This window comes from Tachypleus tridentatus, chromosome 10 (genome assembly GCF_004210375.1).
Source record: "Tachypleus tridentatus isolate NWPU-2018 chromosome 10, ASM421037v1, whole genome shotgun sequence".
Taxonomy (NCBI): domain Eukaryota; kingdom Metazoa; phylum Arthropoda; class Merostomata; order Xiphosura; family Limulidae; genus Tachypleus; species Tachypleus tridentatus.
In genome coordinates this window covers 179,772,964-179,792,598 of record NC_134834.1, presented here as the reverse complement: position 1 = coordinate 179,792,598, position 19,635 = coordinate 179,772,964, and the positions used below count along the sequence as shown (strand labels likewise).

Here is a 19,635-nt window from a genome sequence, read left to right as displayed (position 1 = left end):
CCTGAAGATGATCCAAGAAGATCAAAACTTCATTGCCTGGTTATCAGTTAAAGTGTTAATACCCATACCAGCCATTCTGATATACAAAATTCAGGGATGATACTGAAGTGAACAAATTGTGAAGAGTTCAAAAGGAAGAGATACATTAAGTTAAGATCAGGCTCAAATATCACCGAGGACAACATTTACGTATTTGTGAGAGAAATTGTAAAAAGCTCCAAAACAGATGCTCTAAACATAAGATAAACAGTGGCACACGGCTTCTGTAGCACTAAAAGTGGCTAATAGTGCAGCTTGTAGCTTGAAAGAGAAGCAGACAAGAACTGATATTGAAAGAAATACAGGGAAAAAAATAAGGCAAACTATAAAAGAGTTGGAGAAAGGCAAGAGGTCCAATTCCACAAATACCAACTCCTTAAGACAGAGCAACAAGAATGGTACATTTACAAGAATGTAACAATATTTTTTAACTATCTAGGAAGCAGTGCTGGATTTATATGAGGTGCAACCAATGCAACTTCATGGGGCCTCAATCTTCAATCACCCTAGGAAGGGAGCCTACAACATCACAGTATTACACGAGAGACACAAAGGGTCTAAATCTAGCCCTACCCAAAAGAGAGCCAACTTTAGTAACAAAGAACATAATAGTTACCTGTGAAGCTATAAATGACAAAGAGTATTGTGGAAGATTTACCAAAAAAACAATGAAATAGGATCCTTCTGAGATAGGTAAGGTATAAAAAGTAGAAACTATGGTGGAGCAGACAACAGAACTAATAAATCTTGGTCGACACTTGAGAAAAATGATGAAAAGGGGAAAGCATAAAGAAAAAAAAAGGTTCTCCCAAAATAGGCTCACAGCATCCATTACCAGAGAAACTGGAAGCCAGTAAGACATCAAAATGTCATGCACACCACCATGACAGCCTCAAGCAGAGAACGAACAAACCATAAGCACAACCAATGAGATCCACTTCAGAAAAAAAAAATGATACACGATCAATTTCTACTCTGTATACTGATATATGTCACAGTCAAATACTGTAACAAAGCAGTAATGTAATCAAGGCAAAAATTCCTGAAATCCAAATATATATCAGAATAATGAGTATCTTAAGACTACAGACTCTAAAAATAATGGTCCCACAACACATCACCTTAGCCCTGAAGAAAAGCACCAGTGAAAAAATCCAGATTTGGAGTTTGTGGAAGAAAAGAGGAATCTACAATATGGAAAACAAAAATGAGCTTCTCTTATAAGCAACTCAAATCAGTAAGAGAAATTCCAGTAGACAACAGATCAGAAAAAAAGATTAACAAAAGAGTAAAATACCAATGATGGTATCTGAAGCAAGTATGATCCTCAGAAATTCCCACATAAATAGAATCCATCATTCCCCCAATCAGAAAAGACATATTTGTCAGGTGGAGAAAAATAAGAACCCAAAACCTAGAGGACTGCAAAGTGAATGGGTATGTATAAAAAGTTCCTGAGTGTGTGTTAATATGGAATTTCAGACTAACGAGATATTGTATATCAACTGAGACTAAAACTCATAACAAATACAACCAGAGAATAAACTAACTGGAAAATCAATGCTGTGTGAGAAAATCACTTAGCAAGAATCCTCCAATCATCCATGTAATCAATACTAAGCGTGAGTAGTACAGCAACTAATGGTTTTAGTGCAAACCGAAATAATGACCTTTATCAACAACTGCAATCATTCCACACAATCATGACATCTGCAAAAAATATTAGCATATACCTGCATGATTACCTTGAAATATTAGTGCTGGCACAGTACCTACAATCTGTTCTGCACATTAATGTAAGTTGCATAAGGTACAGAAAGTCTGATATCAATAAAAATAGTTACATGCAAAGTGTCATAATAAAATAAATAATATGACTGTCAGTGACAAAATCTAACATCTGAAGCTTGTGCAATAAGACTTGTGGAAGATGGGAGAGTGCAGAATCATGAGTAAGTGATACATACTAAACAATGAGTAAGTCAGTCATAAATTGGTACTCGCATTCTGTTTATAGCATTAATTCAAACTTAACTAAGAAATCCTTTTAGCATTACACGGGGAAATACACCTAATTTAAATTTAGTTTTACTATCACTTTTATATCCCTAATGCCATATATTTTCAAAAAAGTATTTAACAAAATAGTCAAAACATGTTTAACATGCCACCAAGGAAATTCATAGACATTTTTGTAGGCATGTAGTTCATTGACTGTAATAAATACTTGTTTCTAAATGACTTGTTTAATGATTGAAATGTTAGTTTTAAATATAAGCAATTTGCTGTCAGTTGTTACCTGCATGAGTCAACACTTTTTAAGTCTTGTATTTAAAACATTAGATATATTTTAAGATTATTATGTGTGTGTGTTTCCTTATAGCAAAGCCACATCAGGGTATCTTCTGAGCCCGCCAAGAGGAATCGAACCTCTGATTTTAGCACAATAAATCTATAGACTTACTACTGTACTAGCCGGGTAAAAATTATTATGACATTACAAAAGCATTAAGGGGTATGTAGGACAAATGCACACTAAAAGTGGACAAGTGAACAGTGGATTCTAATTTGCCAGGGAAAGTTGCCTATAACATTAGCAGTATGATTTATATTCACTTTTAAAAGTTAACTAGAAATTTTATATTACAAAAATAAAACAAATTTTTATTATAAAAATTAATAAATGTAATATTTAAATTATTAAATATTTTGTAATCATTTTTATAATACAAAAATTTAAATTGTTGAATATAAATATATATCTTAAAGAAAACAAAGTAACCAAACATGTTTTTCGTGACTCGTTTACTCAGTGACTAATGTTAAATAAAGCAGTGCATTTTTATACATTTGGAGATGCATGCATAGCTCGTGTACAAGGATTTCTAAAATCCTAAAATAACTTTGAAACTAGTAATAAAGTCTATAGAGTTAACTCTTCAGTTTATTCAAAATTAGTATTACAGTGAGTATAATACCACAGTACAAACTGATATGCAAAACTATAAAAGATATGTGATTCACAACTCTGAAAACTACAGCTTCTTTGAACTTTGTAATAATTTCCTTAAAAATTTAGTTAAATAACATGGATTTTTATGTCATTTAATTGAGAACAATACACACCTTGACTCATCAGGGCTCAGCCTTTCCTGAACTCCTGTCCCAGCTAGGTTAGTGCCCGAAATGTCCAATGATGTCAACTCTGGCAGACTGTCTACAATTTTTCTCAAAATTTGATTTGGGTCATCATACAAATTGTGTTGCTCTCCAGACTGGGAAATATCTAAGTGTCTATAAAGAGATGAAAAAAATAATTGGAATACTCAATTTCATGTATAAATACTTACAAAACTTAAGTAATAAAGAAATCTCAAGAGCTCAAATGAATGTGTGCTCACAAACATAATATATTTAGGACTAAAAACTACAATTCTTAGTCGCAGGTTCAATGCTCACTAAGTTCAGTTCAGCTGTTTTTTCACTCAATCACATTCACCTAAGGTTTACCCCAGTACACTTGACTGTTTTTTGCAGTGCCAAAATATTGGATTTTATTTCCTGTAGTAGACACTGTGAATACCCCAATGTGGCATTACTCTCAAACAAACATTGTTTTCCCTTTTTCTCTAAAAATTGTATACATAAAGCTGAACTTATTTTGAGAAAAAGAAAATATATTATTTCTTAAAGATATTTTTAAAACTAATGAATTTTGACTCCAAGAAATCTCGTATACATTTTACCAAAATCTTGTATGATATGATTGATAACATACTTTTGTATCATCATGACCACCTTACTCATTAGCTTGTCAATTTATCTGTTTTTCTTAACAGACGATGATTTAAAAAAATCCCCTTGAAGCCACTACAACATAACATTCCAGGAACGTTAGTGATATACTTTTTTTGAGTATCAATAATAAAAAAAGTTTGCATCCAATTTAAAATTTCTCTCTGATAAACATGACAGTATTAAGTTCAAAGTAAACTATCAGCAAAATCATTACTAGTACATAACAGATTCATGTATTCATTTCTTTATCTTGATAGCTTTGTGCTGGTAAAGAATTAATGATTTTTATAAGCTGTACTAAAGGATGTTCAGAAAGTCACTGTGCAGTTTTGTAATCAGCATTCATTCAGTCTATTTCAAGCCAGCAACTGATAGCAGTGTTTAGAAACAAAATAAGAAGGTTCCAAGTCTGTATTGATGCCAACGGGGTCATTTTATATTTGTTTACAACATCATTCAGTATATTTACCTCCTGTATTCTATACTGAAACATGTCTGTTAATAAATATACAAGTGCACAGTGACTTTCCAAACACCCTGTACAAATGAGTCATAAGCTCAAGAAAAGGATAAATCAGTGTTAGAAATTTTATCCATATTTAACAACTTGTTTTCAAACTCTCCCATACATGACAAGAATCTTTACTTAATTCAATATTCCAATCACTCAGAGTCAATTCCTGTCCCATCCTTAAAATTGGTTTGATTTTGAATTTTAATTGAAGAAAAAAATCTAAATCTACCTGAAACTTAAAGAGCGGGTATACGGTCTAAGTGGTTTGGAATTTTGCCAAAAGCTACATAGGGGCTAATATACACTAGCAATCTATAACTTAGCAATGAGAGATTAGAGAGAAAGTAGTTAATCAACACCACCCACTGCCAATTCTTGATCTACTCTATTACCAAATAATAGTGGGAGTGACACATATAAGAATACAATCTGCAAAACTTTATATACATTCATACATGGATGTCAAAGATAAATTCACATGTAACAGGCTTACTATAAATTTTTTTGAACATTTAAAATTCAGGATAACCTTTATGAGTTGAATAACTTACTGTTACATGTTTTTTCCTACAAGAATAAACTTAGTGACTCATCTACATTATAAACTAACAGCCCAAAGCCACTAGCAGCTTTCTAATGATGCATACAAGGATTGAAACATCACATTCCCAAGAACTTTAACTCTGCCTGAGAAATTTCATCTTTTTAATTGGTTTTCCCAATCTAGAATACATGGTCCATCCATATTCCTTTTGTTATGACAAATAAAAGTGAACATATTGCATGGGTTAGATACAGAAAATAATTCATGAGGAAATGCAACTTTACACATGGAAATGTAATCTTGATTGCTTTTCCTCAAGCAAATGCAATTTTACTTCATTATTTCCATTCCTGGTATACATCTGTTATTTCACACTACTTTGTACTTTCTGTTAAAAGTATAATTAGCTTTATACACTCAGGTTATCTCTTAACACACTAACTGTCAAGTTTGATTTGAAAGTCTTTCAAAGGTGCCAGAGAAACAAATAAAACTTTACTAAAAATAGTGAGGTATGTTTTAAAAAACAGAGAGAGAGAGATGAATCACACCAAGTATATCTACATGAACGCACACACGAAAAAGTGTCAGAGAAAGTACTGGCAAATATCCGACTCTTAACAGGATTGGTTGAATTTAAATTTACTTTGGCCTATTATTGTTCTCAAATAAAACCAGTAAAGCAGCATACCTTAATTTAAAATGTTTAATAAAATAATAATAAACATATATTTACATTAAAATCAGATCAGTAAATATAGATACATCAAATTACAAATCAGAAAAGCTTCTCACTGGGTAAAGAACCTAAATGCACCAGCACAAAATACAGCAAGCTGTAATAAATGTCCACTGGTATTACACAAAAATTTAATAGAAATAAAAACCTTAATGCCCTTAAAAACCCTAGCATCAGTATAAATGTTCTTGAAAAATCATGTAATAATTAGAACTATACAAAAGAACATTACGAATAAATTCAGGTCAATTCTGATGTTGTTAAACAATCTCTTCAAAAATAGGTATGAAATGTCATAAAAACACAGTATTTATTACAATTGTTCAACCTCATGAATTATGTTAAAAATGGGCACATTAAAAAACATCAGAAAAAGCAGTTTTATCTATTGGCATTACTCAAGAAAGTCACCTAATTATAATTTTATGTTTCATCAAATTATATTACAACAGTGCTGTGTTTGGTAGAAGTTATAACTAATGGCTGTAAGTATAATTCATTGAAGTTAAACATTATTTCACAGGATACAAAAACACAGAGTGAGTTATGATTCACAAAAACTAATGATCTGTGCTTTCAAAATATGTACCTTCTTTTATCAGAGCTGAATTAAGAAATAACATGATGAATTATAAATCAAGGAACTGTAAACCTATAAATAACATGTTTGAAAGATAACATCTTTAAGGACAAATTCAATATATCCTTCCCATGCCATTAAATGTGTAACATATGCTGTCTAAACAAATATGAACACCATTATAAAAATTAGTTTTTTTCTACACACTCAAATAAATCTAGTTTTATGACCATTAGATAATAAGTCACAGCAATAAAATAGTCCTAGATACGGTCTGCAAATTACTTTTAAAAGTGAGATATTACCAGCCATTTAAAAAATAATTTGGTCACAAATATGCATGCACCTAACTAAACATGGGTGTGAAAACTTATTTAAAAATTACATTTTTACTTTTATTGAATTAATTATACACTTACCTTAATTTCTTCAGTTGACATAATGTTGTGATAAATTCTTCCAGCTGGGGTACATTATACAATACTAGAGATGTTAAGTATTCAAGTTTTTTAAGATAACTCAAGTCTTTGACAGGAACACAAGATGAAAGATCCAAATGGGTTAGCATTTTTAATGGTTTCAAAAGTGCTGAAAAAAAATTATACTCATTTGGAACTTCAAGACCTCTAAGGATAAGTTTTCTCAGGTTAGGAGTTTTCAGTATATATGTATGTGTTTTAGTCTCTTCAGAGGTGTGAGTCAAGGACATATCAAGAAATGAGAGCACTGAATGAAATATTTGTACACTTGTTCCAATGCACAGTGACAAGATACTTGAACCAGCATTATTGATTATTTCTAACGACCTTTCTGTCAAGCCACTGCAGTTTGAAATACCTAGTTCTACTACATTGTGATGAAGGACAATTTCTAAACCTACATCAGTAATTTTCGAATCATGAAAATCTACCTTTCTCAATCTTGTTCTAATAGGATCTTTAAAAAGATGTAAAATTGCATCATCAATTGTTTGGTGCATGTCTTCTCGAAATACATGCAACATTCTTTCACATATCCCAAGCTGAAGGGAAATACCATGGCGTAGACTACAAGTATATGGTTCATTTTCTGAAACTATGGAGCATATAATGTGTTGATTTTCAAGACAATACTTTATACAAATGTCAAGCAAGGAACTTGGACTATAAGGTTCCCAAACAGACCTTAGCCTTGGAAAAGCTGTCATTTTCTTGGCAAGTACGTCAATCAATGGGAGTACTATATCTACTCACATGGATACAACATTTTTCTAAAACAGAATCATCAAGTGCAACTTTCAGGAACTTTCTCCAAATCAAACTTCACAGGCCTTCACTGAATGTTTCACCTGTATTTCATCTTTAACCTTAAAACAAATCAATTGGAAATTAGCACTTGTATACATTAAAATGCAAAACGTAATGCACACATCATATGCCAAACAAAATATTTTACTGCTGATTAATGCTCTCAAAGATAAAACTTTTCCCCAGTTTCACAAACAAACAAGTCGGTCTGAGAAGTTTAATCTTTGAAAGTACTCTCTTTCATTAAACTACTGTTACATGTTACGAAGTTCTTGTTGGTGTTTTGTATAATTTCTTTTACTAGATCATATGCTTGGGTAGGATTATATTTATTACATATATACCATCTGCAAGAACAGTTTTAATTTAATACTTAAAAGCTTTCCCAAGAAATAATATATCTTTCTGAACAAATTTAAAGAATAATGACCAGATTAAAAAACAAACAGTGTAATTATTGAGATTGGAAGATACATAACAGCTGGAAGAAAATAATTTGGAATGGAAAAATGTATATTCATCTTGCTGTGGAAGAAGAGGGATGGCTATACTGATAAAGAGACACAATTTATTAGTTAAAAATTTATATTTCCTCCAAACAGTACTTGATAGATATATATTAAGAGTTCCATATTTAGCCATAGTCTTAGTATAAAGGAAAGCTATTACTATTCCTGATCAAACATATACATCCTCCACAATGCTTTATGTACATTAATCTTAACCATTTCAATTTCACCAATTTAAAATGTACAAATATGAGGTAGATGTTCAAAGAAAGAAGAGTGGAAAAATTGCCTTTAGGCCAAACAGTTGTTTGCTAAAACACTAGTGGCTTAAATACAAATACTAGAGTTATTTCTTACATTGCACAGATGCAAGCTTGTTCTCAAACAAAATTACCATTTGAATAGTTGATTTGTAAAATGTATTAACAATGAAGTAGGATTTAGGTTCTATAAAATCTTTATAAGATGACTTTTCAAAACTAAGAGCTACGTTAAGTTGTGTACTTTTTAAAATCTGAAATGTTTATGGAGGACCTCAATGAGTTGATTACATCCTTGTCATCAATTTAAATGAGACATTTCTCAATTTTAAAGAATTTGCGCTATTCAGAAGTTAACTTTTACATTTTCAGAACGTAAATGAGTTTAAAACATGTATTTTAAAATAATATGAAAAGTTTTCTCTGTTGCATTAATCTCATGCTGTCAACAACCAATTTTTGAAATGTCCTTGACATATTGCAAAGCAAACATCAACTCACTCGTAGTTCTCAACTCTCTCGTGACCTACTGCACCTCCATTACACATTTCTAAACTCTGCATTTTCACCATAAGCCAGATTTCAAAGTTGCAGTTATGATGGAAAACCATTTATCTCCCAGTTGTGGAAAGGTATTTCAGATATACCTGCTTGAAATTCATTTTTACTCAAAAATTAAAAGTTTCAAAACATGAAGACATACCTTTGAAATAAAAAAATGAAATACCCACAATGATATGTTGGAGGTAACCCGAGTTACAGAACTACTAGTTTACCAAACAACTAAGCTCTTAGGCAGGAAAGTAAGAACCTAAATAATGGCATCTAAAAGATGTGCTATGCAGAGCTTTAATAAAACTCAAAACTAGAGTGGATATCAACAGACAGGATTCATAGGAAAAACAAGTGGAACAGAACAGATTCTAAGAGCTTGAATCAAACAGAGACACTGAAAAAAAAGGATTCTTCTCAGTCAGGTACTTCATCACCACAGGCACCCTTTACAGTGCAACTGTAAACTAGCAAGCAATTGCAGAACACATCATATGGTAAGCTTTAATTTCTTTCAAGCAACAGGCTACAGAATGCACCCAATTGATTACTAAATTTTGATTGGTTCATAATTTATTTTTGCTGATACGATTGGTTCATTCTGCACTGCACTGTCATTTTCAAGGAAAATATTATGCAGCTAAGGGGTTAACATATAAAAGGAGATTAAATGGCATGTATATACTTGTGAAACTTTCACATTCTGTGGTTTTGTCACAAGTGGTGGTTTAACAGCATTCAGGATTAGAATGCAATACAGTATTCTGTACCTGTGGTGAAAAATTCTTCAAGAAGTAGGCTAGTACTAGTTAATAAGTGGACATGCTCCTGGGGCTAAGGTACCTACATATACATTGGAAAAGGTCAACCAAGCCAAAACCTACACAGTCAATGAACACATAGGAAGAATTGAAAAGATTTGAGAAGACCCAAAGATAGGCTCTACAACTCTAAAACAGTGTAGTTAAAACATTAAACTGGTAAAAATAAAATAAAACAGTATGGTGTTCAACATCCTGGCTTTGAACTATGAACATAAGAACCATATGGTCACAGAAATCTGTAAGAGTTGCAGCTATGAAAGACTATGATATAAAAATTTGTTTTTGATGAAAAAAACAAAAAGAGTAGCTACTAACTAATAATTACCTTGAAGGAAAAAAATCCTCAAAATGAAGCAAATCACAGGATCAACAGAAAACTGGCAATGGAACAAGAAAGACCACATGGAATACCTTCCCCCCCACCCAGAAGAAAAAAACAAAAATTGGAGCATCAATAGCTTGAAGGGCAAGACAAAAGGCCACTAATACTGATGTATATCAAGACAGCTGGTATGAGTATTACAACTTTTATTAAAATATAGAACAACATTTTGACTTTTTTAGGTCATTTTCAGGTTAACCTGAACTAAGAAGGTCGAAACATTCTCTACTATATTTTAATAAAAGATTTAATACATTTTTACTTCAAGTGGGTTTCTCATCATCACAAATTACTATTAATACTTAGCTAATTTCTAAAGGAATCAGCAATGACATAAAAATTAGGTCTAAATGTAATAGATTTAAGTTCTGAACTGTCCAACATAGTGTTGGCAGCTTTAGGTACAAAGGAAATCAGCTCAAGAATTAAAATACAATGAAATTCCCCCCCCCAAAAAAAAATTATAGTGCAAGCAATTTCTTCAGTATCAGGACTAAGTATGTAGTCCTATCATTCTTTGAAAAATTTATTTTTATTTTATCATTGTCATGAGAAAAGGGTAGATATTCCATAACAGAACATTCACACAAATGTGAAGCCTGTCAGGGACACCAGCAGCCACCATTAAATTAGCATAGCACCAACCTTTAAAGAGTACTCCAAATATTTCAAAAATTACATTTTTTTTTTCAAATTATGTCTAAATTGAAAGCTTAACCTCTGTTCTACATAAATAACTTGTTTTTGTTTTAATATCTTCACTAATTAACCTGAAGTGATTAAAAATAACATTCTAGTTTGTATTCATTCTGTTTCCACTTCACCATTAAAGCCAATATCAGCATGAAATTTAGCACACCTGTTGATATTAATCTCTTCCATAGCATGAATTGTTTTAAAATTCAAAAATATTTACTAGTTTTCTTGTTCCAAGTCTAATCACCATTACTGAAGGCATAAATTAAAATTAATTACAAGCTATGAGCAATGTTGTAGAAAATTTTCAAAGCTTTAAATCAAGATATGATGACGTTTAAAAGGAGTGTGTGTTCCAGTTTTTACTTTTTACATTTCTATCATTCTGACGTTATGGTGTTAAAACAGTTTGTTATGCATTTCTTTATTCCTGCCACCTTAATTATGAATATGAAGTATATGAATGAAAGTGTATTTTCAGAACTTCTTGAACCTACACATTATTCTAACATTATGAATGTACTTTCAGAGATTGTGACACCATATGTTTGTTTTATGCTCAATTTGAAGGTTATAAGAAGTGTTTACTCAGCATGTAAAGTTGCCTAGTTTCAAGGTTCAGCACTACCTTAAAAGCTTGGATACAATAATCAACAATGGTAACAGCCATAGGAACTCTTTACACCCTGGAAGTAAACTATACGAGTGAGACCCCCCCAAAAAAAAAAAACAAAAAACAATGAGCAAAGTCTACAGAATCACTGTTAACAACAAAGTCTAAATTATGGAAAAAAATCAGATACTATATGCATCCTCGATACATAAGCAATAAGTCATATGGAAGGTGGGACAGTACAGAGTTAACACATGCTCTGCATTGTATAAAAGACATTTAGGACTTCAGTCACATAGCTGTTCACACAAGACCAACTAAGCAAGAAAAGACTCTTCATATTTTAGAGCTACAACAGTCAGTATGATTTGAATTACACTGCCAAATAAAATATCACAACAAAAATATTTAGTTCCTAAAACAAATTCCACTCATCCATGTGCTTTCAACTCAAGTGAAACAATACACAAAAATAAGCATTCAAATTGGCAAAATAATTTTGTCTAGTTTCTCTAGAATCATATTTCATTATTTATTTTCATTTGAGATAACAATGTATATTGTTAAAACTTGCACATGTATCCTGAAGTAAGTATTTTCAAGAAGTTTTCAGTTTTCACTTCATTGTATTTAAAAAGACAGGAATGATATAGCAGAATTATATGTACATGTATGATAACTACAATGTTAGTTTCAAATATAAATGTTTACACATACTTTAAAATGTTTTAGCACAAGTCCTTTCCCTAAACTCCACTTCCAACTCTACAATAACATGCCAGGTAATCAATCAGACCTGGGATATAGAAACACCACTAAAAGGTTTTATCAGAAAACTTCAAATATTATAAATATAAGCTGGGGAAGTTTGCACTGTTGGTAGGGAGTAGTTAGCAAAATAGGAGCAGAATCTAAGAATCAATACAAGATGTTGATAACATTAGAGTGAATGTATCATTAATGAAAGTGTGTGTTCATTTTCTTATGGCAAAGTCACACACCATTAATGTCAATGTGGGGGTGTTAATGAAATTATCAACTGATAAGTTTGGGTTTACATGAGCAACCAATATTTTAAAAAATGTAAAATATTACAAAGATTAATCTAAAGTCCGAATTATAAGTTGTTTTATCTAACACATACTATTAAAAGAGGTAGTGGTGTTGTTATCCATATAATAGATAAATTGAAGCATGTTGAGCTGAAGAGAAATGACAACAGGTTTAATCTACATAAAATTACAATCAAAGGATGCAAAGGTAGAAATATTATAACTGCCAGATGCTAGATGATACCCAATCATAAAAATAATTCAATGAGAGATTGTTAAATGAAATAACAGCTGTATTGATGCAATAAACACAGAAGAAATTAATTTCAGAAATACTAATTACAATTAATGGAATTACATACTGAGGGAAATTATTTCTTCAAGTAATGAATAAAAAGTTATGTATTTTAGGGGCAGAATAAATTATACATACACATATGTAGCTCTTCCATTTATATATATAACAGATGTAGAAACAAAATTATAAACAGAAAAAAAGAATACCTGAGAGACTACCAGAGAAATTTCTTGATCACCAGATTAATTATATCTGTGAAACAGGTTTACAGAGAATAACAGTGAGACACTAGTCTCCAATTAAGAAGGATAAGAAATAATGTTTGGAATACTCCAAATGTTTCTATTAAGAGAGGTTTAATAAAAGATTAGAGAATCATATAATTTATTTTAAGAAGAGACAAAATAAAGTTACTATATACTGGAAGGAAAGTATAAAAAATATTAGGTTTTTTTATGTTAATATAAGAAGTCTTTGCAACTAACTGATTGTTCAAATTAGAAATTTTGGTTTAAGAGTAACAATTTTGTTTGTTTTGAATCTCGCACAAAGCCACATGAGGGCTATCTGCACTAGCCATCCTTAATTTAGCAGTGTAGGACTAGAGGGAAGACAGCTAGTCATCATTAACCCCCACCAATTCTTGGGTTACTCTTTTATCAACAAATAGTGTGATTGACCATTACATTATAATGCTCCCCATGGCTGAAAGGGCAAGCATGTTTGGTGTGATGGAGATTCAAATCCATGACCTTCAGATTGTGAGTCAAGTGCCTTAACCACCTGACCATGTCAGGCCAGTTTAAGAGTAACCCAAAGTTAATAAGTGATATTGATAAGACTGAAATAAATGTGAAGCACAAATAAGCTCAGATTCTTGAAAGAAAAGTAAAAAATATGTTCACCAAGATTTTCTAAAGGTTTACAAAAAGATTTAATTATTATATGAATCTTTAATTTTACGTAAACTTAAAAGTATTTGTGTTTTCCTTATAGCAAAGCCAAATCGAGCTATCTGCTGAGTCCACTGAGGGGAATTGAACCCCTAATTTCAGCATTGTAAATCTGAGGACTTACTGCTGTACCAGCAGAGAACAAACTTAAAACTGTTTCTCAATCTTTGCAATAATAGTTAAAAGTTTCTAGAGGCTGTGGTGGGTTATTTTTTTTCTGCTCAGTAAATTAAATATCCTACTTATGATAAAAAGTACGTGGTCAAAAATGCAATTGTGGATAAACCAATGGATGACTTTGCAATCATAACATTACTGCCTTACATAAAGAGTTTGTTATTAAAGCCAATTATAGTATTTATTAATAAGTCTTTTCCTCAAGTTTAGAAAAACTTTAAAAAAATTAAAAGATAGTGAGTGAGTATCTAATTTTCATGGGAAAAATATTGTTGAAGACTTGAATGTTTTTAGTTTCATAACTTACATGAAACATAATATGCTTAGAGATACTGGTAATCTATTAGTTTTCAGACTCATTTATCACTTGAATATGTTCCTATGAGACTTGAATAGTTGAAATAACTGAACACCGTAATGATAAGAAACTCTAATTTCAATTAGATGATCACTTTCATGATGTCAATTGATGAATAAATGCGTGAAAATATATTAAAAATATCAATGATACGATAATAAAAATATATGAAACTTCCCAGTAAAATTAAAATTTACTAAAATGAAAAAGTTTGTTAAGATAGAAATATCAAGTCTGATTTCAATTATTTTTATTTTTATGTAATTCCATTATCAGTAAATGTTAAATACTAATACTCTTAACGAAAATATTAAAGGGTACAGAAATATGACTGAAAGGTTACATAATTTTTAAGTGTGATAGAAAAGATTTCAAAGAAGATCTTTTTTTTTTTAAATAGAAAGAATTGTATCTAAATTAAACATGCATTAATTACTAATAGCATAATGTTTAGAGATAAGAGACCTATTGGCTGTCCCATCCTATATAACTATTTAAAGGAATACAAAAACACCCAAAACCAGCCCTTATTATTCATATAATTATCAAGCTTTCTCTTAAACTCAAATTTATTGCTTTCACAACATCCAAAGACAACCCATTCCCATTCCAAACACCAACCACTTGCTTAGAAAAATAAAATTGTCTTAGCTGAAGATAACTAACTCTGCCAAAATCTATATTTATGCCCCCTAGCCCTACCATTCTCATCATTAAATATGAAAATTGATGACACACCAACACTATCAATTTCCTTAACAATTTTGAATATATCAATTAGGTTCTGTCTGACTCTTCTTTTTTCAAAAGAAATTTTCAAAGGTATTTAAGCTCTCTTCACATGATGACTCCTCTATCCCAGGCATCATTCTAATAGCCCTCCTCTGAACCCTTTCCAACAATTCAATGTCCTTCCTAAAATAAGGAGCATAAAGCTTAAAAGGCTGATCAACTACAACACCAAGATCCTTTTCTTTCAGAACAACATTGAGGTTATTTGCATCCAATTTATACTGATAATTCAAATTATGATATCCCACATCCGTTTAATGTAATCATAACCAATCTGCCATTTATTTGCCCAACTTACTAAATGATCTAAATCCTTTCATAAAACACCATCATCACATCATACTCCTCAGAGCCAGCAAGACCTTTTCTAAGAATGTCAAACTTTGCAAGTCAAGAATCCATGCTGACTATCAAATAAAATTTTAAACTTTGTTAAATGACTTTGCAAAATATATTATCAGACTTTCTAAAACTTCACAAAACTGATGTAAGATGTAAGAATAACAGACCTATAATTATTGGGACAATTTTTATCACCTCCCTTTTAAAGAGGAGTAACATTAGCCAACTTTTAATCCTCTGGGCACCTGCCCACTAGTCGAGGACTTACAATAAAAAAGAATATATTTCAGAAAAGCCAGAGGACTTTCAAAAGATAAAGTCACTGACTCTAACAAAACTTGTATAAAAACCTTGAAGGAAGCCTTTTTTTACATATTATTTTGACCTCTTGTTATTAAGGCATTGAAATATATTGTTAAAAATTCTTTACAAAAGCAGTTCTATAGTTGTCATTTAATTTATGAAACTCAACTTAGCTTTAGAAAAGATTTTCTTGCCTAACCAGTTTTATAGTTTCTAACTGTGCTATTCAATTTTTTCTTTTTTATGAGAGCATCCAAGTTGATTTTAGGAATGAACATATCTCAAATTAAAAGTATATTTCACAAATGCATCCCATACTTCCCTTTTATCTCATTATCCTAATTCACTGAAAATAATCTTGTCTAATGGCCTCAAAATTGTCTTTCTGAAAATATGGAACTAATATTTTATTTTGTTTTATCCCAGCATGCATCAAAAGATCAAAACTAATTATGCAACTGTCATACTTCTCTAAATATTTCTCCACATCAACTCATACAATCACATCCTTATTAGTGGATAACAATAAATCTATAAATGGTATTTCCTCTTCTAGTTCTAGGGTCTCCGACCATTCAGTTTAGAAAACCAACCTGAATACCTTTGAGAAACCTTCGACACAAACTACTTTATATCATATAATCCCATTCAATACATCTAAAATTACAGTTTCCCATGATCATTTCATCAGTATTTCTTTTAGTAATAACCATGACATCACTATACAATTTCTCACTGACATTATTTGTTTGATCAGGTAGCCACCAGCGATTGCCAACTGAGGATCTTTTACCCTATTACACATTATTGTGATTATCACTTTTTTCCCCTAACAGAATGTTCATTTTACCCTCTCTTTTAAAAATATGTATCATTAACTTGAAGTCCTCTTGTTCCAAATGCTCCTTACATCAGAATAAGAGCAATAAAGCTTATAAATTTGTCTGAGGGATTTTCACAACTATTTTTAAACTCACAATTTTCTTGTTTCTTTAACAATCTAACTAATTCAATTAGATCCTTCCAATTTCAGAAACTCTTTCATCACAATGCAACTTTAATCTGTCATAAATAAATTTCTTTAAGGTTTCACTCAATATTTTATTACTTAGCATTCTGAAGTGGACTCCTGTTCTAGCATATAATTCACCCTTGTACTCTGAAAACGTATTTTACTTAACCCTTAAACACCAGCCATCATAAACTGATGCTGCTACCAACAACATTCCTGCTGTTTAAGGGTTAAACACTTGGCCTTGGATCCTGCTATGCAAGTTATTCATACACCTAGCATAAGGGTGTAAAGAACTACCAAAAGTGTTAAACTCATATAGCATTTGAGAGACAATACAGTGTACTTTGGCCCATTATGGCTGTCCCAGTCATTTCATTAAATACCCATCAGACTATATTCATCTAATTTCCCACATCCTCATTAAGCCCTCTCTTGAGCTCTCCCATTCCCGTTATGTTTATCATATCTGAAGGCAATCTATTCAAAGGGTTGACTAACCTGTTTAAAATTCAATTACTTAATTTCAAAGTGACTTCTACTCTATCAAATTTTAAATGTCTCCTAATCTTATCACTGTTATTATTAAACACAAGAAGAAAGATAGCATGTGAATCATGTCAGTTCCATATATAAGTCTGAATGTCCACCAACAAACCCTATCTAACCCTTCCTTTCTCAAGATAAAACAGTTTCAAGGACCTTTTTAATCTGTCCTCGTACGATATTCTCTCCATCTCAGGGGTCATCACAGTAGCCCTCCTTTGAAATCCCTTCCAACAACTCAATTATTAATTTTGCAAATTGAAAAATTCCACCTGTCATTTACGTACCCTTTATAAACTGACAACACTTTTCTAATAGTCAAATATACCAAATTTAATATCATCAGCAAAATCTACTAATTTGCTGACCATTTTCTAGAAGTTCTAGTCAGCAACCAGTAGATTGTTCATATTAAAATGACAGCAATTCAAAGACTAATAACTAAGTAGTGCTATTTTATCTCTGCACCTAATATGTATTGTATGCTGAAAGGTTATAGCATTGGTCTGGAAAATCTTCCATAAGTAGGTACTTCTACACAAGGAAACCTCCCCAGACCAATTCCATCACTCTTCAGCAAACCACACATATTAAAAGCAGAAATAAAATGGAAACACTTAACCAGTCTTGAAGTCTTCCCTTCCTTTCTATTACATCACTTAGGTATTAAAGAATTGAGATTTGATAACTTATAATCATTTTTAAAGTAAAAACCAACTGTAAAGGAATTATTCATACACTTTGAGTCTTCTGATGAATATCTTCTACCATCATTCATGCCTAGCAGCACTACAAAAAAAGAAATGTCCCTTAGTATTCTACAACTGAACTGTCAACACACAATGTGCTCTACTTTAGCATATGGTAAGCTAATTCTAATCATAGTTTTCTATGCTCCCTACTACAAACAACTTTATCAAAATACTAAAAAAGAGGCTTCACAATATCTACAATTCTTTTTCACTTCCTTTGTTATTGCAAACAACCAAGTTCAAATATATTAACTGTTATTTTAACACTAATTGAATCTTCTATCTCTTAGAAATCTTTCATTTGCACTACTAATACTACGTATACTTGTAAATCTATCACCTCCTACTCCTCTCTCCCAAAACAAATCACTTTTTGTCTCACTTGACTTCTGCTCTTAGCCTGCTATTTTTCCCCTCGTTGTCTCTTTAACGTGTCAAGTAAACGAGATATGCAAGAGCAGAAGTATTTTAAAGATATTTAAATGGGAATCAATGATTTTCGAATAAAAGATGGTTTAAAGTTTTACTTCACCCAAGAGTAAGTATGAAATGATCATTGGTCCGTTTTGTTTGTATAATGTATGCCATTCTACTTAAATTACTGCATTATTAATATACGTGTATTTCCGAGCTTCGTAAACACTCAATCAAACCACAATTCTCAAGTAAATATAATTTAACTAAACCCTGGCCCCTATTATATTCTGTACGTTTCCTCTTATCTCTGAACCATCTCCAACCATATTATGTCTGAAATTATTTTACATTAATCTTAACAGTCTAAATTTTACTGTATTTCTAAAATATGTAAACTCGTAGGCACACGGCACTTTTACGAAGACATACATTTTATGTTGTAATTTATATCACTATTTACTATGTATTTCATATTCTATAAAATGAACACAAATTTTCCACAATTTCGACATAAACTTTGAAAAATTCTTTTTATCAATACCACAACTAATCAACTGTAAACCACCACTATTTATAGTTACCCAAATTTATGTTTAAAACCTGCCTATTTTCTTCTTTTATTCAAGCCTGCTTTTCACAACTAAATTAACAATTTAATTTTCTCACTTGTACGTTTCTTTTTACTAGTGGTTTTATTCGCTAGGGGAAAAATTGCTTTATTCTTCTTTTGTGAAGTGTGTAAGTTAATAAGGAATTCAATAATAATAATTAATAACTAAAAATGCAATAAGACAATTTCAGCAAAAATATATTTTATTCAAACAAAGCGGAAATATAAAATTTGGAAGCATAGAACAAATAATATTTTCGTCTTAAAGGTTCACTACAATAAGAACAAAACTAGGTGATAGAATTTATGTACTAAAATTATATAAGAAAGGCGAATATATAAACAGTCATTTCCAGAACAGATTAAAAACAATATTTTTAATTCATATTTGAGAAAAACCATGTAGAAAAGGTAAAAGAACACCACTCAACACATCACAAAAGTGATGTTATCAAGAACGAAACTACCAATCCTCATTAACCTTGTGATATATAAATATGCTTAAGTCTTCTACTTCCTTATATTGTATTGTTAATCTAAGTTTATCAAGTGTTCTGAGAAAGCTAACTTTTCACATAACATCTCGTCAAGAAAGTCAAGTTTTAATTTTTTCTAGCTACTTATGTTTCTTAATCATTATATTAAGATTTATTTGCTCTACCCATGGAAAAATTAGATGTAATTTTA

At 31.2% G+C, this 19,635-nt stretch overlaps 1 protein-coding gene across 4 annotated transcripts in view; it reads right to left on the bottom strand.

The window, feature by feature from the left end:
• The window catches only part of LOC143231045 (protein zer-1 homolog), a 43,963-nt gene extending 24,914 nt beyond the window's left edge, over positions 1–19,049 (bottom strand). Inside the window, exons 1-4 of one of the 4 annotated variants that reach the window (XM_076465547.1) lie at positions 18,943–19,039; positions 17,908–17,958; positions 6,634–7,559; positions 3,166–3,333 (exon numbers count right to left, since the gene is read on the bottom strand). In XM_076465547.1, the coding sequence (XP_076321662.1) occupies positions 3,166–3,333; positions 6,634–7,400 (935 nt within the window). In that variant the 5' untranslated portion in view covers positions 7,401–7,559; positions 17,908–17,958; positions 18,943–19,039. Of the gene's footprint in view, positions 1–3,165; positions 3,334–6,633; positions 7,560–17,907; positions 17,959–18,919 lie in introns of all 4 variants that reach the window. The other 3 variants (XM_076465546.1, XM_076465545.1, XM_076465548.1) reach the window with 3 other exon arrangements.
• Between the last annotated feature and the right edge of the window lie 586 nt (positions 19,050–19,635).